Source organism: Rhinolophus hipposideros (assembly GCF_964194185.1).
Source record: "Rhinolophus hipposideros genome assembly, chromosome: 6".
Lineage (NCBI taxonomy): Eukaryota > Metazoa > Chordata > Mammalia > Chiroptera > Rhinolophidae > Rhinolophus > Rhinolophus hipposideros.
Genome location: NC_138052.1, coordinates 79,560,455 through 79,574,257, shown reverse-complemented (window position 1 = coordinate 79,574,257; position 13,803 = coordinate 79,560,455). Strand labels below are relative to the sequence as shown.

General features: G+C 31.5%; 1 protein-coding gene across 4 annotated transcripts in view; it reads left to right on the top strand.

Moving 5' to 3' along the window:
• ERBB4 (erb-b2 receptor tyrosine kinase 4) overlaps positions 1 to 13,803 on the top strand; it is a 1,057,350-nt gene that overhangs the window by 387,864 nt on the left and 655,683 nt on the right. For all 4 annotated transcript variants that reach the window (XM_081052780.1, XM_081052778.1, XM_081052779.1 and 1 more), the window contains exon 2: positions 4,277 to 4,428. In XM_081052780.1, coding sequence (XP_080908906.1) covers positions 4,277 to 4,428 — 152 coding nt within the window. The remainder of the gene's footprint in view (positions 1 to 4,276; positions 4,429 to 13,803) is intronic.

The window sequence follows — 13,803 nt, the reverse complement described above, 5'->3', positions numbered from 1 at the left end:
ATTAAGGCTTTGCATATGGCTTTACTCCTAGAATGACAGTTGGCATAAAAATTCTGGGGAGCACATATAAATTCAGGATTTTTGAAGCTTGAACTATTGTAAGCTTATAGTTTAAGGATTTCGTAATAGTGTTAGAAAAGGAGGCTGAATTTTGTTAAATTTGTTTTGGCTGGTGCAAAAGATTTTTCAATTCTGTTTGATAAACAGCTTTGTGAAATCAATGAAACTTGATGGGTTAAGCATTGTCTTGTATACATTGCCTGATTGTAAAATCGATTGACAAATGGAAGTTGTGAGGCATTCAGTGAAGGCATCATGAAGAGAAATACAAATGATTTTTCCACATCTATCCAAAGTAGTTCTTTTAAAATTAAGTCTTTCTTTCAAGATAAAAGAAGAGGGAGAAGGGGGTCAAATATATAGTGATGGAAGTAGAACTGACTGGGTGTTGAGCACACAATGTGTTCTATAGATGATGTATTACAGAATTGTACACTTGAAACCTATATAATTTTACGAACCAATGTCACCCCAATAAATTTAAGAGAAGGTAAGTTACGAGAAATGCATTACTGATTATAAGTAGTTTGAATCAAACTTAAATATACAGGAAAGCCTGACTGAGATAAAAAATATTTCCAGATGAAACTGTGTGTAATAAAAATTCCAAAGACTACAATTTTTGGAGAATAGGAAATTCTGATTAATCAGATTTTCTGTTTATTGGAGGATTTTTTGTTGTTGTTGAAAAATAATTTTAAACACACTTATTCCAATTTTATGTTTTCCTGTGGTATATATAAAATACAACTGATCACTTATTGAAAAGTGGACATGTTTGAATTGAGAATAATTTTCTGGGTATGAGTTACTTTTTATAGCACTGAACAAATATTATTAAATGATAATTTCTTGTACAGCACTGTGCTGTATAGCCAAACAGATACAAAATAATGATTTATGTGTTGCACCTGTCTTCAAAGAGTTTATAGCTTATGTGATTTTCTTATATTGAATGTCATTGTACTTATCCATAGAAATGATTTTTTTAGTGTTTGTTAGTATTAGTAATAAGGGAAGCTTCCACAGAACCAGTAAAATGTTCTGATCATCAGAATGATTTTGTAGTTTCATTATGATCCGAATAAATTCAGGGAAATAACCAGATAGAATAATTAAATCACTTAAGGTCAAAAGCATATAATTTAACTAGATTTTTTTCTTTTTAAAATTATTGGGGTGACAATTGTTAGTAAAATTACATAGATTTCAGGTGTACAATTCTGTATTACATCATCTATAAATCCCATTGTATGTTCACCACCCAGAGTCAGTTCTCCTTCCATCACCATATATTTGATCCCCCTTACCCTCATCTCCCACCCCCCACCCCCCTTACCCTCTGGTTACCACTAAACTATTGTCTGTGTCTATGAGTTTTGTTTCTCATTTGTTTTGTTCTTTTGTTGTTTTTGGTTGTGGTATTTAACTAGAATTTAATTCTCCCTCTGTATAGTATTTCAGCAGCCCTAGCTGCTGAATTCACCATTATCCTGATGTTAATGATAATAAAACAATATGAAAATCTGGTTCCTTTTAGCTCATTTCACAGCCAGTCTCTAAGGTGCGTTCCTCATTCTAATGGTCTAAAACGGTGGTTCAGATTTTAGCCATCGCATCTCTATTTTAGGCAGCAGATGAAAGAGTAAAGAAGAAGGGAAGCAAAGTTGGGCTACAACCATGTTTTAAATGAAGTTTAGGAAGGTGTTATAGTGAACATGTCATAACTTAGTCCCTTGCTAAGCTTACCTCAAAGATGCACAGATAAATGTAATCTTTATTTGGGGTAGCCACGTGTGCAGTTAAAGTTGTGCAATCTATAACTGTGAAGGAAGAAGAGAATGGATATTGAAGATTCTAGAGGTCTTTGATCCATCATTATCACTACAAAAACTGAATTCTCAAGAGCAGCAATTTAATTCCAGCATGGTGTATGGGGAACTTGGCATTCAGAAGGGAGAAGGGAGAATAGCTTGGAAGTGATAAGCTTATAGGACTCTGGGGAAAGTAATATTTGACATTTCTTTAAATGTGAGATTTCAAAGAGAAATAGTCTAAAGATTATGTACTGGTTTTCTAGGGCAGTCATAACAAAACACAACAAACTTAAGTGGCTTAAGACAACAGTAATTTATTCTTTCACGATTCTGAAAGCTTGAAGTCCAATATCAAGGTATCAGTAGGGTCATACTCCCTCTGAGACTCTGGGTCGAACCTTTCCTTGCCTCTTCCTAGCTTCTGGTGGTCATCAATTCTTGGCATTCCTAGGCTTGCAGCTGCCTCTCCCATTTTTTGTCTCTGTGGTCACATAGCTATTTCCGTGTCTTGGTGTTCACATGGTATTTTATTCTTCTTAGAAGGACATCAATCATATTGGATAGGGCCCACCCTTGATTACATCTACAAAGATGCTATTTCCAAATATGTTTATAGTCACAGTAACAGGGGTTAGGACTACCACATATCTTTTAGAGGTACACAGTTTCACTTTTAACAGTATGTCTAGAAAATATATTGTTTGATGAGCTTTAGAAATCCAGACAAGAATTTTGTGTTTTGTTTTTGTTTTTATAATGAGCTTCCACTATGATTAAAGGTCTACATTATTCTTCAAGACTTTTAGATTCTGACTTTTGTTATTTTTGATGTGCCAATAGGCAAAAGCAGGTTTAAGATAACCCTAGTTATTAGAATGTGCCCATATAGATTTTTTTTTCCTTTCTATACTGAAACCCACTCCACTGGACACTACATCAAGATCATGACTTCTTGGTCATTTCTGTGTACATGATGAACAAATATATATATGACATGATACTAAGCTCTGTTTCCAGTGTCTTCAAAGTATATACTTTTATCTTATCGTAAATTTGGTGTATATTATGTAACTTACTCAAAGAAGGTTCATCCCAAATCCATTTTTTTTTAACCTTATGTACTATTATTACAAGGTTCATAATGTAGTTTTTCAACCTATTTCAGATTAGAATTGATGCATTAAATGGTGTAGATTTTGTTCAGGTAGATACATAAACCATGGAAAGTAATCACTGAAACTCTGACTTCCAGAAGAGAGAAAATATATCAGCACACACACACACACACACACACACACACACACACAACCCAAAACACATATGTGTATACACTCATGTGCTCATATATAAACAGATACAAGAACCATACCTCCAAAGATGACAGAGATCATTTATTAATGGTCCATTATATCTCAGAACTCTGATGACTATACATAGCAATGACCCTCTTGATATCATTTATTACATAATCTATTTGTAGTATATGATTTTATATGTTTCAACCCAAATTGTTTAATATTTGTGTTTAAAAGGTAGGCACAAGTTTGAATTATGTAGAAAATTTACTCAATAAAAGCAGCTTATTTTGCAATAGAAAAATATTTTTAAAAGTGAAATTGTAACTTTCATCATCTTTTGATTTTGATGTATTTGCCTATATAGAATTTACTATGTTAGAAAATAGAGTAAATTATAAGTCCAAATAAAAAGCTTGTATAAATGAAATTAAATGTATTTAAATACTTTATATACTCACAGAAAATGAGAATTATTTTATCTCCTTGTAATGTGTTTCTGTAGAATCTATGCTGTCTTAATTTATGTGGTTAGTACATACAATTTATGAATATAAATGTGTAATATCACTTATATATTGATTCTAAAAAAAAAAAAAAAGCCAAGCTCATAAAACAGAGAAGGAATGTTGGTTACCAGGGGCTGGGATTGGGGGGAGTGGGGAAATGTTAGAGTATAAACTTTCAGTTACAAAATGAGTGTGTTCTGGGGATCTAATGTACAGTATGATGATTCTAGTTAACAATACTATATTATATACTTAAAAGTTGCTAAGAGAGTTGCTTAAATATTCTCACCACAAAAATAAAATGGTAATTATGTGACATGATGGAGGTGTTAGCTAGCTATGTTGATAATCATTTTGCAATATAGTATATCAAATCTACAAGCTGTACACCTTAAACTTACACAATGTTATATCTCAATACAGCTGGAAAAAAATACAAGTGAAGGTATTTGTCAATGGGTTATGGGTCTTAAGGACATTTAAAATATTTAAGTTGAGCGCACTGGAGTAGAGTTGTGTAGTACAGAGTTGAGGGAGAGATTGCACATGTCGTATAAAGGTTATATACCTCCCGTGTATCTTCTTGTCTTGACAGTGTGTGCTGGGACAGAGAATAAGCTGAGCTCTCTCTCTGACCTGGAGCAGCAGTACCGAGCCTTGCGCAAATACTATGAGAACTGTGAGGTCGTCATGGGCAACCTGGAGATAACCAGCATCGAGCACAACCGGGACCTCTCCTTTTTACGGGTAAAGATGTCTCTTTCTTTCTCTTCTTTGTGAATGGACAGGTGTCACAATGTGTCAAGACAGACCAGCTTGCTTGTCCCTGATGGCTATGCTGTTCTGGCCAGCAGGGAACATGACTGTAGGCAGAAGATAAGAAATACCTAGGTGCACCCCGAGAGAGAAGTCAAGGAACAATGCCATCATGATTGACATCCTGAGTTTAGAGCAATCACTGTTGCCCTAAGAATGATAACAGATTCCGTCAGGGTATAGCACGTTTAATCTAGCAAGTCAGTCTTTTTCTGAATTGCAGGCAAGAGGAAAACTGTTATGCTTGGGGCCAGTAGAGTCAGAGGACCAGTCAGATAAGAAGTGGTAACTAGCTTGTAATCTCCTTTTCTGCCCCCTTGGAAATTTTAGACCATTTTACATGATCATAATGAGACCAATTCTGTTACCTTTAGAAGAAAAACGACACCAGTTTTCATTACAAGTACTTACACGAGTCCACATAAGCTTGCCAGAGATGCATCTGTGTATATATGAAGTTATCCAGAGACAACTGGAGTCCTTTTGCAAACCTGTTTTGGCTTGCATTTGTCCTTACTCTGCTAACCAGACTATGTTAGTGCTTAATGCCTACAGTTTCTGATAGTTTCCTTTAACCAAAATAAGTATAGGAAAATCTGAACTTCAAAGGGACTGGGACAAAGTGAAATGGGAATGTGGTATTTTAAAGAATTAAAAATGTATGCTTCACACAAGTATTAATAAGATAGATAGCATCCATAGAATACATTTGATCTTGTTTTCAGTAATATTTACATAGGAGCATTCTCTTGTATAAATCAAGACAAAAATGTTTCAAATATTGATACCATAGTAAACTAGTGGATAGTAAATTATTTAGAGAACTATGATAATTTTAACAATTTATACTTAGATAACTAGTAAAAAAAATAGTGCTTTTAAATACACTGAATGTAATAAATATGTCTAGAAATAATAACCACCTCAGAAAGCAAATCACCTCAAAACCTAAATTACACTGTGCAGCTTATAATATCTGTTTTTAAGATGACTTTTTCATATTGGGTTTGATATAGGATATGAAGGTTTTCCATATTCTACTTTTTGGTTGACAGAGCTCTGGTTCTATGAGATATATGTCAAAACTTTTTAATAATTAGAATAATTATGACATCTTTGTTTATCAAAAGTAGATAGTAAAAGTTATCTAAATCCTACAATGAGAGGGCCTAAAAAGAATTTAACTTTTTCTTTTCTATTTTGGACTGTTATTTCAAAAAGACGATATATACAAGCTACCTTAGAACAGCAAATTTGTATGCTCAGGATTGCATCTGAGAATTAGTTATTAAAATTTGCTTGAAGCTTTTAACCTGTCTTGATGGATAATTCTCAGATAGATTTTATTCTTCAACATCAAAATAATGTCTTGATGGAATATGAGTTCATTTGTAGATACAGTTAGAAATTCCAAGAAAGTCAATGATGTCATAAAAAAGGAAAACTGTGAGTTGAATTCTGAATTAGGGGAAACAAATAGTTTAAATAGTGTATTAGACCAGAATAATATGAAAACAATTAGAGGCAATTTAAGATTTCTGTTTTGCTTTTGTTTTCTTTGCTTTGTTTGCTATATGTTCTTTTGTGCAACTAAGAATTTATTAGTTAATAAATTCTTAATAAAATATATTATATCAAAATATTATATAAAATGTTATATATTATATCAAAAGTTAATAAAATATATACGTGTATGTGGAAGATTACATTGGCTTAACAAAAAACATTCATGACTATTGTAAGTGACAGTCTTTAAAATAAGTAAAAAAATACTTATTATTACATATTTTCTAATTCTTAAACTCATAAGATAATGGAATAGAACACTCAAAATAGACTTCAGTCAATTTTTAATCTTTAGAAAGATAAAATATGAAATATGAGGTACACATCTTTGAGCAACATGATATATACTATTAGATGTTCTTTTTTAGGAACGATTTTGACGTAAAAATTAAGTTAACAGAATGAATAGATTTGGGAAATAATAATATGAGGATCAAGGTTTCTACTTAGAGCAAGAAACAAGTTGTTTCTTTAAAAAAAGCAATTCTCAGTTTCAAAGTAGCATCTCTAAAAGTTTGTATAAACTCTGTATTTACCCATGCATATATCTCTATTTTTATCTATTTATTTAAAGATAACTCTAATAGGCTTTCTTTCCTTGGTAATCACATTTTTTTGTTGTTGTTTCATTTATCTTTTGTTCCTTTGGAAAATGACTATTTCTAATTGTGGCATATATTCATTCACTAAACAAATGGTCTTAGCCCAAGGATACAATAGCAAGCAATTCATTGTCCTTCATTTCAACAATCTTGCAGCCTTGTAGAGGGTTACAGAGATGTAATGCATAAGAATTGTGTATGTGCATGTGCATACAAATATATGTGTATGTTTATGAATATATAATGTGTATATATGTATACACACATAAAATTTTATAGTTGCTAAAACAGAAATAAGCCAGAATCAGAATGAAGGTATGCTTTTGTGTTGAGGGTAGGCACGGATGCTGGGCAAAGAAAGGAATGGCTAATTCTGAAGTACTCAGGAAAGATTTCATTGAAGAGGTACTTGAGTTAAATCATGAGAAAATATATGCTGTGTTTCCCTGAAAATAAGACCTAGCCAGATAATCAGCTCTAATACGTCTTTTGGAAAAAAATTCATATAAGATCTGGTCTTATTTTACTATAATATAAGACTGGGTCTTATATAATATAATGATAATATAATATAATACCAGGTTTTATATAATATAATATAAGACCGGGTATAATGTAATATAATATAATATAATATAATATAATGTAATGTAATGTAATGTAATGTAATGTAATGTAATGTAATGTAATGCAATGCAATGCAATGCAATATAATATAATATAATATAATATAATATAATATAATATAATATAATATAATATAATATAACATAACACCGGGTCTTTTTTTTGCTCCGAAAGACTCATTAGAGCTGATTGTCTCGCTGGGTCTTATTTTCGGGGAAACACGGTAGGGTCTCACAATGTAGGTAGGTGTCAGAGAAGCACATTCTAATGAAGATAATATAAGTTAAAGCTTAGAAGGCCCTAAGTCAGATTAATCAATATGTACTTGGTGTGTACTGCTGTAGATAATAGACATCTGCATGCAAATAAATCACATATCGTTCTTTCCCTCATGGAACCTATAACGTTGTGTGGATGAAGGTAAATTTGCGGATGGAATAAAATACTAAATTGAAGAGGTAAAGAGTCTTATACTACTGATAAATATCTAGAAGACATCAGCATCCAAATGATAAGTTAACATTTGGAGATTAGATGAAATACTCAAGGAAGACTGAAAAGAATTATTCCAAGAAGTGGGAGAAGGACAGAACTTTGCGGATGACCCATTTTCTGTGTTTTTGGTTAGCTCAGTGTTGCATCAGAACTACTCTCCTCAGTGAGTCCTGAAAGCAGGGACTATTAGCTGAAATCTTTATAATGCTACGGTATTGGATAAGCCATTATTTCTAACGGTACCTTTGAATATGCTGAAAGCTCTCCATTTAACATAAAATCTCACTCCTCCTGATAACCACATTACGGTTCATTTGTGTTCCCAGTAGCTTCCTTCCAAAGTACATAATTTGTCCGATTATGACACATACAATAAGCACAGTTCATGTAAAAGAAATCTAGTTATATTATGCTATCATTTCCAATAATATTTGAATTGTATGAGTGAACAGTAAACTTGCATTAACCTATCTTGTGGATTACACAGAAACCTCAGACACACTTATGTCACTGTCGCTCACTGAGCAATTTCTTATAGAGGTGTTCAGTTTCCATTCCTCTAAGAAGAACCCATAACTTTAATGTGTTTAGAGAGACATCATGGATAAAGATCTCAAATTTTGTTCTGGAATCTTTATGGATTTAAGAAATTACTTTTGTTTTTAAAAGATTTTACATCCTTATTTCCATCTCTGATTAGCAGGGTTGTTTGTAAGGTTTTGTCTGAAATCACTCTAATTTCTCTCATTCATGAGAGCAGTTTATCCACGTATCCCATTTACCTCTTTCACTATCTGATTAGTCAGTACTTAGAACAAAGCCTAAAATACAGGTTTTCATTAAGTATCTGTTCAATGGACTAATGAATATTTTTAACATCTAATTACATATCACTATTTTGCATGTGACATATTCTCTAGGTGAAGGAATATGTGAGTCTCTCCTCATGTTATTTCAATGTGAGACAACCATAGGTTAGATAAGTGGGCATAAGACACAGGCTGGGTCCTCCCATGAGGATCTGAAATTGTGACTAATAGCATTCAATTTCTGTATCAGTTTCTTGCCCACTTGGGTAACAGAACACAGCATCTTTTCTTCTTGTGGTTTGAATGTCAAAGAGAGTTATTCAGACAGCAGAATGGAGCCAACACATTGAAACAGACATAGAGAGCAGAGAAAGACCATTCACCCCAAATTACTGATGAAGGATCCATTCATTTCCAGGTTCCAGTCTGCTTCTGAAGACCGGTTGCATTCTAGCAATTAAGTTCGTAAGCTACTGCTGGAACTTGATAATAACTTTGAAGTAATTTCCCCCCTTTTCCTTAAACTAGATAGAGTTGTTTTATTTTACTGTAACTAAAATATCCATTTTAGTACATCTCTCAAGATCTCAAAAACGAAAAAGTGGGCCTATGAAATTGGATTAAAAAATATATGTATGTATATATACATATATATACATGTATATAGGACATAATATATATATATACATACATATAGGACATACATATATATACATTTCATAGGACATAAAATTTGCATTGCTTTTCCAGTGCTGGCAATGGACTTATATGATTTCATTCTCATACTCACACGTACTTACATATACATATATACGTATATGTATATATACATATATATGTATACATATGTACATGTATGTACATATGTATACATATATACACACACACACAAACACACACACACATATATATACACAAACAACAACAAAACCGTTATAATGTTTTGGAACTTCCTTAGCTTTTACTAGATACATTTTATTGAACACTTTGAAATGTGTTCTTTTCAAGATGGTTTCATTATATGGACTTTGATGCTGATCTCTGTAAATACCCTTTAACCCAGCTTTATTGTAACTTCTAAGTTTTTACATTTCTTTTTGAAAAAAAAGTCTAGTTGACCATATTTAACATTAGACCCTTGAGATACTACACAGTTGGCGAGAAATGGGCCCTAAAACTTATTTACTATGTACTTTATCAATGTCACAAGGTTAAGACATATAATAGAAGACAGCAAGACATAAAAATCACAGATTCTGCGCTGTTGTTTTACACTTTATGAACCTCTCAAACAAGGTGAAGTACAGCAAGTAATGGGAATGAACTATTAGACTTTACCCTCATTAGAATTCTTGAGAGTTTTCTGTTTTTGTTCTTCCATTGGTCTTCCTTGCTAGGGCAGGCATTCAATAACTCAGTGCTTCTAAAAAGGTACCTGACCTACCAGCTGTTATACCATAACTTTATTTTCTCTGTTTTGTGTATTCACTTTAAGCAAATGAGTATTAAGTGTCAACTAAGTATAAAGCAGTGTGATATATACTGTAAAGTATGTACAGGAGTGTTAATTCCCATTCTTAACCAATTCTATAACAGGTATTAAACTTTAATCTATGGCTAGAATTTGTTTTGTGGAAATTGTTTTGGAAATAGTATTTATTAAGATTATGAAGAGATGAATGAATTTAGCAGTTGATCCAGTGACCTACGATATTAACAATATTAGGAATTCACTGGACCTCTTTATGCTAGTCTAGAATCCTTAAATCTTAATGATTATACATGTTTTTATTACTGAAAAATGAATACAATTAAATTAGTACATTAAGATCTTTCCAAATAATGGTAAGGATATTCTGTGATTAATAGCAAAAGGCAATGGTATTGAAAAAGTCAGAAAGTACAGCTTTTTTTAAAGAAAAAAATATTGTTTAGAAAGGTAACATCCCTCAAATAGTGAATAACACATGTTGTTATGAGACTATAACACATTTTGAAAATAACATTAGCTGCTTTTATTGTATATTTGTTAGAGCTAGGAAGTTTCTTTTTTAATATACAAGAAATAATGTCTAAATAATCTAAAACTATTAAAAAGTAAAACTCCATTATCATTTCTTTATAAAAATCATATAAATTGGTCATATTTTTCTAACAAACAAAATGTCCTATTCTTAAAATCAAATGTTACCTTTGTCTTCTAGTTAGTAGTTAGTATTTTATAATGTCATGAAACTATCATCCTCTTTTATTAGGCTATATATGGGATTCTTCTTGTATGAGGGTGTTGCTTTTCAACTACTCTTCATAGGACATAGAATTTGCATTGCTTTTCCAGTGCTGGCAATGAACTTATATGATTTCATTTTCATACTCACACATAGTTCTTTTTCTAACTAAGGACAAATATATGCATGAAGGTAGATAAAACTGTAACTCAGAGAGTACAAGTTGCTGGCTGGATCACTGGAACCTAAGACCTTGGCTTCATTAGCCTGTTTTTGTTACAATTAAATCAGGGATAGTGTTTAGCAATGAGTTTCAAGTTGCAACAAGTAACACTGCTTTTGCCTATTCCTTAGCTATATTTGGTAAGGATGAACAACCGGGCAGGGTTAAGATAAAATACTGAAATATTTACATTTCAGCCTATGGCTAGCTTCAGTGTCTATCTCTTATTGTGCTTTGTCAGTTCAAAATCAGTGGCTAGAATTAAATACAACAGTATAGGGCTTGTTTTATATTTGTGTTTGTTTCTCAAATCCTCCTCACTCATTTTAAATCTATGCCTGGGCTAAGCTTCCTGCCGCATAACATGATGTAGCAAAACCCTACACTGAAGAATTTATGTTTAAAAATAAATAGATCATTTGCAAAATATTTTAATTCTTTGAGTTACAAAATGATTTACTGAATAGTTTGTGTAAACACTACCTACCACTGCTTATCTGAGATTGTTTTTAGTTCATTAAGCGCCAGATAGAATGCCTTGTGTAGGAGAGATTGTGCTGAAGAAATTTATTGGAATCAGGATGAGAAAAGTAGTCATATTTTAGAGTCCTTGAAAATGGAAGGGGAAAACACCATTTAAATGAAATATCTACGCATATGGCATAATAAGGTGGGTCCACCTTATAATACATGTAGGTATATTATATTACCTAAAGGATGATGTAAGTGCCATATTTTCTAATATTTCATGTCTATTTTACCGTGTTTCCCCAAAAATAAGACCCAGCCGGACCATCAGCTCTAATGCATCTTTTGGAGCAAAAATTAATATAAGACCCAGTATTATACTATATTATATTATATTATATTATATTATATTATATTATATTATATTATACCAGGTATTATATTATATTATATTATATTATATTATATTATATTATATTATATTATATTATATTATATTATATTATATTATATTATATTACATTACATTACATTACATTACATTATGTAAGACCTGGTCTTACATTATAGTGTCTTATGTTATTATATTATATTATGTGATATTAGACCCGGTCTTATATTAAAATAAGACCGGGTCTTATATTAATTTTTGCTTCAAAAGATGCATTAGAGCTGATGGTCTGACTAGATCTTATTTTCGGGGAAACACGGTAGCTGTGCACATGTTGATTGGACTGCATAGTAAGGGGAAGCATGTGTGAATTCAAGTTTCCCTGTATAACTTTGTAAATTAAAAAAGTGGCATCTTTGTAACTCCAATAAATGGCAGGCAAGTAAATAAGATTCCTATATCAAGTATTTGTATTATTTAATGACTCATTGAGCAGAGTAGTGTAAGTTTTTCTTTCATGTCACTAATTGGGACAGATGGCAAAAAATGATTATGACACTCAACATCCAAAATACTTAGGTCTACCCATTATTATGTTCAAAGAAACTGCACCTCCAAGAAATATATTGGTCAGTTAAGTGAGCATTAGAATAGATAGTGCATTCCAACTTTTTATTTAATTTCTTTTGTTTTTGTATTAATTTCATGCAAAAGTACATTTGTGGTAAAATACAGTTGCTGTATTTAAATGACAAAAGTTTAGCTGGGTGAGATGAATAATACTAAAAAAGAAGTAGAGAGCATAATATTTAAATATGGCTGTTGGGCCAAAGCAGACATTCTTGGTTAAACGGAATTTTCAAAGCTTTGATCGTTTCTGAAAGCTGTTCCTGAGACGGTTAAACATAATACATATACAATTTTGTATGTATTTACAGCTAGCTTTTAAATTGAAACTTGCTTTTTGTACTAAATGTAATCATAGAACTTGTATTGAATTTGAAAAATGCCATGCAATATACACTTAGCCTTGGGAAAAAAAAGGAAAAATTTTTCCCTCAGAGGTTAAATACCATTTAATTTGAAAATATACATTGACTCAAAATCCTAATGCTTTTCAGAATCCCTACATGATAAATCAAAAGACAAAAATGTCTGTATTCTCACCCTGGCAGTCATATAAGCATATTTTTAAAACTTTCTTCTTAATAATTTAAATGAAATATTAAATAAAAAATATATTTAACGATCTCTCTATATTAAAATACTAAATACAAAGTGAAGTCAGTAGTACATATAACAATATATATATTTAGTAGATAATAAACATTTGAAGGAGTATTGAAGGGAAGGATAGATATAAGAAACATCAGAATAATTTATAATCTGATATATAAGTATATATGCATATATCATAAGTATAAATTAGTGACAATTTATACTTATATACATAAATATTAATTAGCAACAATTTTCTAGGATCGAGTCAAATTAGTATAAAATGTTAACCCTATATAATGTTTCTAAGAGAATATTATTAAAAATAAAACTGCTTAACAGAAGTTTTTTTATTTTTTTTAAATCCCTAAATTGGAATACACTTTCCAGAAAACAGTGCCCTTGTTGCAAATGTACTTAAATTAAAAATGAATTTATTAGGATGCTGAACAGATGCAAAGTTCTCCTTTATACCTCTGGGGATTGTGACACTTAAATTTGGCTTAAATGGTGAGTATAATGACTTTATAGTCTTGTCTTAACTTTAATAAGAGAAAAATGCAAGTAATAAACCCATTTCATTCTATGATACTTAGATACTCTGTGATCAGGGGACTTGAGTGTATAAAGGTATTTTTCATCTATTTTATTTGTAAGTAGCAAAGGGATTGGTTCAAAG